The sequence below is a fragment of the Nomascus leucogenys genome, chromosome 14 (assembly GCF_006542625.1).
Source record: "Nomascus leucogenys isolate Asia chromosome 14, Asia_NLE_v1, whole genome shotgun sequence".
Lineage (NCBI taxonomy): Eukaryota > Metazoa > Chordata > Mammalia > Primates > Hylobatidae > Nomascus > Nomascus leucogenys.
Window position 1 is genome coordinate 73,531,642 of NC_044394.1, and position 12,125 is coordinate 73,543,766.

The window sequence follows — 12,125 nt, forward strand, 5'->3', positions numbered from 1 at the left end:
TAATAGTCAGGCTTACATGACTTCATGCATTTGTCAAAACTCAGAACTGCACACTAAAAGGTGAATTTTACTGTGTGTTATTAAATACCTATGTGTACTAGGCACTGTGCTGGGAACTGGACTGCTAAGGTTTCTGCCTTCATACAGCTTACACTCTAGTGGAGGAGACAGAAAACCAACACATTGACTAAATAAGACACGATAATTACAGGTAATTGCCTCTTCATGGAGGTGTCATTTGAGCGGAGGACTGAAGACGCAAGATCTTAAGGCAGGAATGAGTCTGGATCAAGAAACTTCGAGGAGGCAGGGTGCAATGGCTCACGCCTGTAATCCCAGCACCTTGGGAGGCCGAGGTGGTCAGATCACTTGAGGTCAGGAGTTTGAGACCAGCTCAGCCAACATTGTGAAACCCCATCTCTACTAAAAATGCAAAAATTAGCCGGGTGTAGTGGCACACACCTGTCACTGCAGCTACTTGGGAGGCTGAGGCACAAGAATCACTTGAACCCAGGAGGTGGAGGTTGCAGTGACCTGAGATCATGCCACTTCACTCCAGCCTGGGCAACAGAGCAAAACTGTGTCTCAAAAAAAAAAGAAACTTCAAGGATACCTGAGCTCCTGGAAGGGATGAGTGACAGGGAGACTAGTGTGATACGAGGTTGGAGAGGTAGGCAGGAGCCAGATTACACTGTGCCTTTCAGCCTTGGAAAATATTTTGAATTTTATTCCGAGAGCTGTGGAAAGTTCTTGGCAGTGACACAGCCTGGGGTGCTATTTACCAAAGTAAGAAAAATTTGGAACAGATGCAGAGATGAAAATCAATAACTGTGTTTGGGACAGTATTAAAGTTGAAATGCCTGTCAGACATCAAAAGATATCAACTAGGCGGTGGGTTTTACAAAGTTTGGGGATCCAGGGAGATATCTGGACTGAAATGTACACTTGGAAGTCATTATTAATATGTAGTTGTAATTTAAAGAAACCAGAGTGCCTACATCCAAACGTGAGGGCTACATGTCTTGGTGCCCCTACCCCCAAAAGGCAGTCTATCACCTGTTAGAAGCTGGAGTGGAAAATGTGAACAGTGGGGGACACTTGGCACTATCAGAGACCAGCTACTTAAGAGCCCTGACTTTATAGATCTAGCTTATGAAAGAGTCATGTCTGGTCAAGAGAGGGCTAAGGAACTAGGTGAAGTGGGTCAATTTACACACCAAGACCTTATTGAGAGTAGAATGCAGGCTTGGTGGGTTTGAGTTGAGTGACAGCTTATGGGTGAGAGAAATGAAGTGCTGAGTTAGTCATCTCAAAAATAGAGGGATGTCTTAGGAAAGCAAGTGTCAAGTAGCATATAGTGAAGTGAAAACTTTCGGAGAAAAATAATGAATAATCACGAATTCTATTTGAAGTCTGAAGTGTTGGCCACGTGTGATCTTAGAATGTTGGTGTCTGCCTTCTCGTGGGTAGGCGCAACCCAATGCTGCCATTACCCATTTGTAAATTGTTTTTTAATTCCATTCTCCTGATTTTTGTCTGTAGTTGAAAGTATTTAATTATACTCTATCTATACATACCATATACTTTAGCAGCTTGACTATGTTTAAAAATAAATAAATAAAACCACTCTCCCTTTAATTGAATTTCAGGAAACAACTAGAAGAATGGCAGAAATCTAAGGGAAAAACCTATAAACGGCCCCCTATGGAACTTAAAACAAAAAGAAAAGTAATAAAGGAAATGAATATTTCGTTCTGGAAGAGCATTGAAAAAGAAGAGGAAGAAAAGAAAGCACAACTCGAACTGTCCAGTAAAATTAACAACACTCTGACAGAATGTCTGAACCTCATTGAAGGGGTAAGTGAAGAAGATAAGCTCCTCCAGCTTTGGCCCAAAGTCTTATAATTTTTAAATATTTTTCTTAAATATAATATAGGAGAGATAGCCTTCATCTAAGTAGAAATTTAGCTACTCTTGTAAATATAGAGTAATAATAATGACATGCCCATGAACAGTGGCTTTTGTGTATCTGTGCTTTTATAAGCACTTAGCTAAGATTATCTCACATAATTATCATAACCACTGTTACTATGACCACTTTACAAACAAAACTGAGGCACAAAGAAGTTGGAAAACTAATCCAAACAAACTGGCTCCAAAAGGAACTTTGCCTTCTTTGGGTATCAGGTTCTGAAGAGTACACATTTAACATTGAAACGGAGGTCAGAAGGCAAGTTTATATGTAAAGTTGGACTATTCTAAATACTCTGGGTAGCTACAAATAGTATTTAAATTTTATCTTGGATTCTGCAGATAAGGATAAAACAGATGGTAGGCAAAGAGTATGATCCTTAGGGGAAATTTTTCCTGAAGGAAAAATATATTAATAAAAAATGATGGAATAAACTTCTATACTAAGATCCATTCGGTCCTTTGGCTGGTAATGTTGAACATCAGCAAAAAAAAGGAAAAGTTCAGTTTAAGTCTACTCCAGGCAACATTTTCACAACATCCAGTTAAATATTAACTATTTCTCCTTGTGGAATTAAACTTGAGTTCTTTTTCTTATCCTCTTTTTTTGTTGTTGTATTATTTAAAAAATGAGTACCTTTTTATTATTAAAATCATTTCAAGCAATGCAGATAAATGATCACCTCTCTCCCTCTACAAACATACATACTTAGGCATCCCAAACGTCTCTCTGGAGGTGACCACCATTGCCAGTCACTCTTTCTGTTTTCATGTATGTCCGTAAAGTATAGGTATGTAGAGAAATGAAGTATTATATTTTTGTGAGTTGCAATTCTTTTATTCACATTTTTATGTACTTTGGTTGTCTTTTCTTGTGTTTTCCTAGTACCAATGTTATGCTGACTTAGGCAGATGAGTTGAGTATTTTCCCTTTCGCCCTATACACTGAAAATAGTTTGTATGACATGAGAATTATTTTTATTTTTTGAAGGTTTGATAAAATCTTGCCCATAAAAATCATCTGGACCATGTTTCTTTGGAGGATAATTTTGTATATATCCTCTCAATTTGTTATGGGGTCATTGCTCTATTTAGAGTTCATATATCTTGAGTCAACTGTAGTAATTTTGTGACTTTTTAAAAATTAGACTTGCCGAAGATTTTTTCTCATTAATCTTTTTAAAAGACCTCAGGTTTTATTGATTTTTTTTTTCTTGCATCAATGTCTGCATCTATTTTTATATTTATTGCTCTCTTCCTATCTTTTTAATTGAAACCTTAGATCATTTAAAAGTGAGTCTTTCTTTTTTTTTTTTATAAATATGTTCAATGCTATAGCAGATTTGCCTCTGAATTTTACTTTGGTCATATCCCTCAGATTTGACTAAGTAATACTCTTTATCAGTCAGGATCAAGTCTGAAAAACAAACTGCAGAAAGAATGTAATTGGTTACACAGTATCTTATGTGGGTTCTCTAGAAGTGTACCCTAAGAGGAGAATCCCTGTGAAAGTAGTTTATTAGGAAGACACTCCAGGGAAAACTGGGAGGGGAGTGAAGTTGTAGGATCAGAAAAGCGAATCCATGGACGGTGACTCTGGCACAGCCCCACAGGAGAGCTCTGGAGACAGTGTCCGTCACATCTTTCAGAGTCATCCTGATCAGAGGCAAGGGAGCTACAGTGTTAAAGCTTCCACGGTCATTTATTCATGGCTGCCTCGGGCAGACAGGAATTGTCAGGCACTTCTCACTCTCTGGGCACATACAAGGGAGCACAGATGCTGGCTGTGAAAGCACATGGTAAGCCTGTGTGCACAAGATGCTGAAGGGATCAGAAGGGGTGTGGGTGCTACACACAAGGCTGACAGCACAAAGGAACCTGAGGTGGTGATAATTGCAGGAAGCAGCTTGTACCCACTGGGTCTAGGGGAACAAAGGGAGGTTAGGGTATCAGAACCAAGAAGCAGGAGAGACAAACCCTGGTAGAAATGGGACTCCAACTGTAAGGAAGGAATACTACCCAGCAGATGATGGAGGAGAGGCCCTGCAGGGCTGGGGCTCAGATTTTGAGGAAAAGGTGCTATCCATTTGGTGCTCCTGCTCTGAAGCTGCACAGGGAGGTGGGCTCTGAGGGGGAAAAAAAGATGCTAGAACCAACTGTTGCTGCCAGGGTGAGGGACCATTGCTGGGGTGATGAAAGCAAATAGGAAGAAGCGTCTTCCTTCTCCATCCCTGCAGCCGCCCTCTCGTGCCCCCTGCTGGCAGAGCTGAGCAGGGAGTTGCTGCCCAGCAGAAAGTGTTTTACAGAGTTTCATCCCCAGCATCACAAAGCAGAGGATGGGGTTTGGGGCCGATACACAAAAGCTTTATAACTGACATATCTTCTCATTGTTCATTTCTAAATAGCTTGAGATTCCCATTTTGAGTTCTTTAACCCAAAAAATATCTTAGAAGAGTATCTTTTAATTTCCAGATTTGGAGATTTTTTTTCTGCTGTTAATTTCTAGTTATATTGCATTGTAGTTGGTGAATGTGGCCTATGTGTACTCTACTTGATGGCTTTTGTTGAAGTTTTCTTTGTGGCCTTAATATCTGATCATTCTTGGTAAATGTTCCAAAAGTGTTTGAAAATAATGTATATCCTATTTTGTTTATTTGATCTATTGCTTTCTGAAAGAAATATGCCAAAGTCTCTCACTGGCACTGTGATTAGTCATTGACAATTTCTCTTCATATGTCTGTCAATTTTTACTTTCTATTTTTTAAAGTTATGTTGTTAGGTACAGAAAGATTCATGACTTGCTTTGATTTCTTTTGTCTGATTAATCTTGCCACACCTGCTTTTTGTTGTTAGAATATGTCTGGTAGCTCTTTTTCCATCCCTTTACTTTAAACCTTCATGGGCTGACTTATTTTAGGTATATCTCATATAAATGCACACAGTTAAATTCTTTAAACAAATTTGAAACTCTCTGCTTTTAAAAAGCAAATTTCGTACACATTTATTATGATTACTTGTATGTTTAAACTTATGCCTGCCATTTTATTTTGTAATTCAGCTTACATGAATTATTTTTTCCTCATTTCTGTGTTTGATCTAGTTTTATTTCATAAAGAAAATAATACACTGAAATGAAAATAAAGTGGTAGATGTAAGCTCAAACATGATTTGCAGAATATATATCATATTCTTCTTGCGGTTCCTTTTTTTGTTTTTTTTTTTTTAAGAGACAGGGTTTCACTCTTTTGCCTAGATTGGAGTGCAGTGATGCCATCATAGCTCACTGCAACTTTGAACTCCTGGGTGGACCCAAGTGATCCTCCACCTCAGCCTCCTGAGTAGCTAGGACTACAGGTACACACCACTATACCCATTATAGTTTACATTTTTTTGTAGACACAGGGTCTCACTGTGTTGCCCAGGCTGGTCTCGAACTCCTAGCCTCAAGCAGTCCTCTGCCTCAGCTTCCCAAAGTGCTGGGATTACAGGTGTGAACCACCCACTGCGCCTGGCCTGCAGTTAACTTTTATTTCAAGTCTTTCATGTGAATTCTAAAGTTTACTCACTAGTGACTTTATTATTTTTGAATGGCAAACCCTTTGGGTCTGTATTCTCATGAAACTTGTTATTTTGCCTTCATGCTGGAATCATAGTTTGGCTGGGGGAAATTTCTTAATTTCAGCTTGTTTTCCCTGGAAAAATTTAAGTGACTGCTTCATTTTCTTTCTTGCATCTGGAGTTGTTGATTTGTTAATGTCTTACATCAGTCTGATTCTCATTCCTCTATAGGTAATCCTTTTCTTCCCCCTCTCTGGAAGCTTGTATGATTTTCTTTTTATCTTTGGTTTTCTATTATATTTTTTTCTCCCATTCATCCTGCTTAACTATCTGAGACCCTTTTCAACCTGAACAACTATTTCTTTGTTTGTTTCTTGAAATTCTTCTACAACCACTTTGTGTGTTTAACTTTTTTCCTTCTAGAAACTCTCTTAGATGGATATTGGAATTATTGAGTAATGGATATATCCTTCAGAACTCTAAATGTTGTTTTCATACTGTTCACTTCATTGTTTTATTACACTGGTTTCTAGGAGGATTTCACAGCTGAATTTTCAGCTCACAGATGTATTCTTCAGCACTGTCCATGCAGTTGTTCTGCCCTTCTATTGGTTATTTTTCATAACAGCCCATTCTAGGTTTAGGATAGCAATACTCTCTCTTATCACTCTGAAGATATTGACTGTGATACTCTTAAAAGTATTCCTCTTTGCTCCAGTGTCCATTCTTGTTTGTTGAGTTTTATGCCTCTTTCATGTAGTGTTGGTTTTCTCAAATGTTAGTGATTCTCAATTGTGAACTTGACTTTGCGTCTCCCCCATTGCTAGCAGTAGAAGGTGCTGCTTGGCTGAGTGTGCCAGTACCTGGATTTCTGGGCATGGTAGTGCTCCCCATTCCTCTGGGTCCATGTCATTGTCCTGCTTGTGGCACAAGCCAGAAGGGAACCAAACCAGTGAATCCATTTCAAAGTATCTTTTTGTGGGATTTAACCCTCTTTCATAAACACCTGCATAAATCCCTGACACTTACACATATACACCCGTATGACCTTCGCATGCCTGTGTCATTCTTTACACTGCTATTAGTCCTATAGAAATTCTCATCACTACTCAGTGTTCTCGTTATTATAAATATGGAATATTATGAATATGTAAATGTTTACTCTAGGATTTGTTTTGTTTTTGTACCATGTAAAAATGAACATATTTCTTACCTTCAGCTATGATAAACATTTTCTATTTGGTCTCATATAGCTCTTAAAATTTAATGATGAGGAAGCCAGGCACAGTGGCTCATGCCTGTGGTCTCAGCTACTCGAGAGACTAAGGTGGGAGTATTGCTTGATCCCAGGAGGTAGAGGTTGCAGCGAGTTGTGATCGTACCACTGCACTCCAGCCTGGGCAACAGAGTGAGACCTTGTCTCAAAAAAAAAAAAAAAAAAAGGAAAAATTAGGCCAGGCATGGTGGCTCATGCCTGTAATCCCAGCACTTTAAGAGGCTGAGGTGGGCGGATCACGAGGTCAGGAGATCAAGACCATCCTGGCTAACACGGTGCAACCCCATCTCTACTAAAAATACAAAAAATTAGCCGAGCATGTGGTGGCATGTGCCTGTAGTCCCAGCTACTCGGGAGGCTGAGGCAGGAGACTCGCTTGAACCTGGGAGGTAGAGGTTGCAGTGAGCCGAGATTGCGCCATTGCACTCCAGCCTGGACGACAGAGCAAGACTCCATCTCAAAAAAAAAATGATAATTATTAATCTGAAATCATTAAAATGGATAATTAAAACAGGTGCATTTTATTACATGTACATTGTACCTCAGTAAAATTGAAATTTTTTTAAAAGTTCAAAAATATTAGTGATCAAACCAATTTCTGCCTACCTGCTGTAATAAATATTAGGAGATGTGAGACTAACAGTGAAATGGTAATAATTACCTCTGGATATTTTGGTTTATTTCAGGGTGTACCTTCTGATGAAATACTTAACATATTGTCCAGCATTCCTGAAGCTGAAAAATTTGCTAAATTCTGGATCTGCAAAGCAAAGTTGTTGGCAAGTAAAGGCACCTTTGATGTTATTGGGTTATATGAAGAAGCCATTAAAAACGGGGCAACAGTGAGTATCTCTCTTGGGTGGGTAACTTCTTAAAATTCTCTTTCGTGTGAGTTCTCTGTTGTTGTTTGTAATACAATGGTTAGAAGTTTGCAACATCAATATCCAACACTTATAAAGTCATACCTTATCATAAAGAACTTAAAAATATATTAAACCCAATACATCAACATCCTTAAATCAAGAATTAAGAGCCATTGCATGAAATAACTTTTAATTCTAAAATTTGGGGAAAAAAACACTATATAATTATTATTTACAAAAACTGCATCAAATAGTTTTTTTTTTTTTTTGAGATGGAGTCTCGCTCTGTTGCCCAGGCTGGAGTGCAGTAGCGGGATGTCGGCTCACTGCAATCTCCACCTCCTGGGTTCACGCCATTCTCCTGCCTCAGCCTCCCAAGTAGCTGGGACTACAAGCACCCGCAACCACGCCCGGCTAATTTTTTTTGTATTTTTAGTAGAGACGGGGTTTCATTGTGTTAGCCAGGGTGGTCTCGATCTCCTGACCTCATGATCCGCCCGTCTCGGCCTCCCAAAGTGCTGGGATTACAGGCGTGAGCCACCGCGCCCGTCCATCAAATAGTTTTATAATGCTTTTCATTAAAATGTGATTTTCCATGTCATGCTCCATATTCTGTATGGTACCTTTTTCCATAATGGTTCAAAATCAGAATTGTACATGCACATAGTTTAAGCAGTCAAGTAGTTTGATAAGTTTCGTTCAATAAGGCCTCTGCCTTCCTTCCCTCCCATTTTCCCCTTCCCAGAGCAAACTGATTATTTTTATATTAACCTCTGTAGTTTCAGAAGACGTGTTTCTGTTTCTTGATTTTTCAGTTTTAGGTATGATTTATGGACTTCCAGCTATGCAGAGTGAAGATTTAGCCCTCTTTCACACATAAATACACAGATCCCCAGCACACACAAATACACACCCCTATTTACCATCCTTATAGACCTTTGCCATTCCTTATACTTTCATTAGAGTCATGGAAATTCTGGTCACTATTTAGCATTCACATTGTTATGAATATATAAGAAATATATGCGCTGGGCACAGTGTTTCAGGCCTGTAATCCCAGCACTTTGGGAGGCCGAGGCAGGTGGATCATAAGGTCGGGAGATCGAGACCATCTTGGCTAACATGGTGAAACTCCGTCTCTACTAAAAAATACAAAAAAGTTAGCCAGGCGTGGTGGCAGGCACCTGTAGTCCCAGCTACTCGGGAGGCTGAGGCAGGAGAATGGCATGAACCTGGGAGGCGGAGCTTGCAGTGAGCCGAGATTGGCCACTGCACTCCAGCCTGGGCAACAGAGCAAGACTCCCATCTCAAAAAAAAAAAAAAAAAGAAATATATGAATATGTTGAGCCATGTAGTATATACTATGAATACTATGATTACTTTGCCTTTCAAGCACAACTTTCTACTTTTCCTGGAGTTATTGTCTTGTTTTGCCTTTGCTTAGTTTTCTGAGTATTTATTATATAATTAATTCACTCTCTAATTGTCTAAGTTCCTCAATACTTTGAAAACATCAGATATTCTATTGATTTCTTTTTCTTAGATAGAGACCTTTCTCCTAGACCCTTCTGGCTTATTCCAGACTGACCAAGTTACTTTTTACTGCCATCTTCACCAGCTGTCTTTCTGGGATCTCTTTGCCATCACCTTTAGATTCGCTTTACATCCTTCTTAAGTTGGGTGGATCCCTTGTTTTTTAGTACCTATACTAGTTTTCTTCTTCCTACATTGTCTGTTTCTTCTCCAGTGTTTTTCATTTCTTTCTCTCTTGTTATTGTTTGTTTGTTCTTTCTGTTTTGTTCTATATTATTCTTTAAAGGCTTTACACAGATGCTGGTGAAACTGGGCTGTTTGCACATATAAGAGGTGGGTCTGAAAAAGCTTATTTAAAGCCCGAGACGCATGGATGGGGCTTCACCACAGGGTGATCTGGCTGAGTTGATTAGTTAGAAAACCCTCAATATCAGTATCTTTAGGTCTTTCCTCTTAAGCTGGTCAAGTTCTCTGGAGAAATCTGTTCCAATCTCCTTCTTGGGAGCTAGACACCGGGCTGCCAGTGCTGTGGGAGAGAAGACAGCAGGGAGTCTCAACCCTCAACATAGAAACTTTTGCTTATCTCCTTTTGTCAGAAAGCACCCTATCCTAATCTTGCATGATATCCCTCAGAGACTTGGAGAATACATTCCCAGTTTTCTGTTAGGATGAAGGGAGTCAGACACAGTTACTAGGCTGCATAGAGTTTAAGGGTGCAGGGTGGATTTGGAGGTCTGACTGCTTTTTGAACAGATGCTAAAGAGTCCTCCTAATTTGGGCCCTACCACCCATTCCTTAGCCTTTCTGTCAGGTTGTTTCTCAGCCACACTGCCAGCTTGGGATTCGACTCTCTCAAGTAGATCAAATTGTTTACCTCTCTTCCTTCTGCACTGCAGCTTCCAAAACCTTATTGCCATTTCTTCTCTCCTATGTTTTGTGGTTTTTGCCTCTTTTTAATCCCTTTATTATCCTTTCAGTCGATTTTCAAGAGATTAGAAATAAACATATATTTAATCCACCATCATTAACCAGAAGGCTATACAAACGTAAAATATGCTTGATGAATGTTTTATAGAATTCACTCTTTGTAATATATTCTATACATTTATTCCCATTCATTTAGCTGAAATCATAATTCTATTTTGGATTTTGAAAAAATGTATGGAAAGCTTTGCTTTTATACTTTATTGTCAGTTTATTTGATACAGAGTTCCAGGTAAGGAAGACAAACCTCCAACTATAATGTTCTTGTGGGAAAGTGCAGCTTCTGTTTCATGGCATGGTTTACATACTTGAAAAATAAAGCCTATCTCAGATAATTTTATCAGAAAATTACTTTTCCATAAAGGTTTTTTTTTTTTTTTCTAAGTATGTTAACAAATAAAAGAAGAAAGACAGGAAAAGCTGGAGAAAATTACCCAAAATGCCTACAAAGATTGTATCTGGGCCGGGCACAGTGGCTTACCCCTGTAATCTCAGCACTTTGGGAGGCTGAGGCAGGCAGATCACTTGAGGTCAGGAGTTTGAGACTAGCCTGGCCAACATAGCAAAACCCTGTCTCTACTAAAAATAGAAAAATTACCCAGATGGGGTGGCACATGCCTGTAATCCCAGCTATTCGGGAGGCTGAGGCAGGAGAATCACTTGAACCCTGGAAGTGGAGTTTGTGGTGAGCTGATAACGCACCACTGCACTCCAGCTGGGGTGACAGAGACTCCATCTCAAAAAACATTGTATTTGGGGCCAGGTGCAGTGGCTCACTCGTGTAATCCCAGCACTTTGGGAGGCCGAGGCGGGCAAATTACAATGTCAGGAGATCGAGACCATCCTGGCTAACATGGTAAAACTCTATCTCTACTAAAAATACAAAAAATTAGCTGGGCATGGTGGTGGGCGCCTGTAGTCCCAGCTACTCGGGAGGCTGAGGCAGGAGAATGGCATGAACCTGGGAGGCAGAGCTTGCAATGAGCCGAGATCACGCCACTGCACTCCAGCCTGGGACAGAGTGAGACTCTTGTCTCAAGAAAATAAATCTATATATCTATATATAAAATGCATTTTCTGTGTAGCTAGCTTTACATCATTGGGCCAGAATCATTACGTAGGAATACATATTTGACAGTATTATACAAATCAATAGGAAAATAGAATTTGATATGGACAAATTATATTATGGACAACTTTAAATACATCTGTTCATTAAGTCAAGTGTGCCACCACTTAATCAGAATTTTCTGTGTTCCTTTACTTTTCTCATGAAGCTATAAAACTGTCAAGCTAGACGAAAGATTTATAGTTAGACAAGAGATTTTAAAAGGGAACATTTTTTATTATAAAACATTTATTTGAAGTTAAAGTTCCTTAGCAAATTTTTTCCATGAATGTTCTCTTCCTTCCTTCCAGCCAATACAAGAGTTGCGGAAAGTTGTTCTTAATATCTTGCAAGACTCAAACAGAACCACAGAAGGTACTATTATTTTTGTATTTAAATTCATCTTCTCTAGCTGTACCAGTAAAAATCATCCAGGACATATAGGAAAAAGAAGAAAAGAATCATCCCCTGAAATGCTTCTCACTTCTTGGTTTCCATGACCTGGCCCTTTCAGCCATTGTCATCAGCTGATTTATTTGTATTATTACAAGTAAATACGCTGCTCAATACTGAACAAAGGTTGTTTCCACCAAAACAGCCTAGACTGGAGTGTCCCACTTCCTTGGAATCCTAGATGGCAGAAGACAAACGGCTCTTTACTGGAAGAGACTGAGGCAAAAAGGAGAAATGCCTGAAGTTACATATTTAATCATAATAAACCCAACAACATACTCATCTAAATTTGTGTTACGCTTTAAAAATAGTTATCTCAGGAATCTCTTCAATTGGTTGACCATTACTGTCAGTGGTCATAACCTTTAGAAGACTCTTC

The 12,125-nt window shown here is 39.2% G+C and overlaps 1 protein-coding gene across 2 annotated transcripts in view; it reads left to right on the plus strand.

Moving 5' to 3' along the window:
* The window catches only part of CKAP2L (cytoskeleton associated protein 2 like), a 28,513-nt gene that overhangs the window by 10,334 nt on the left and 6,054 nt on the right, over positions 1-12,125 (plus strand). For both annotated transcript variants that reach the window (XM_003277684.3, XM_012512424.2), the window contains exons 5-7: positions 1,650-1,857; positions 7,492-7,647; positions 11,605-11,668. In XM_003277684.3, coding sequence (XP_003277732.2) covers positions 1,650-1,857; positions 7,492-7,647; positions 11,605-11,668 — 428 coding nt within the window. The remainder of the gene's footprint in view (positions 1-1,649; positions 1,858-7,491; positions 7,648-11,604; positions 11,669-12,125) is intronic.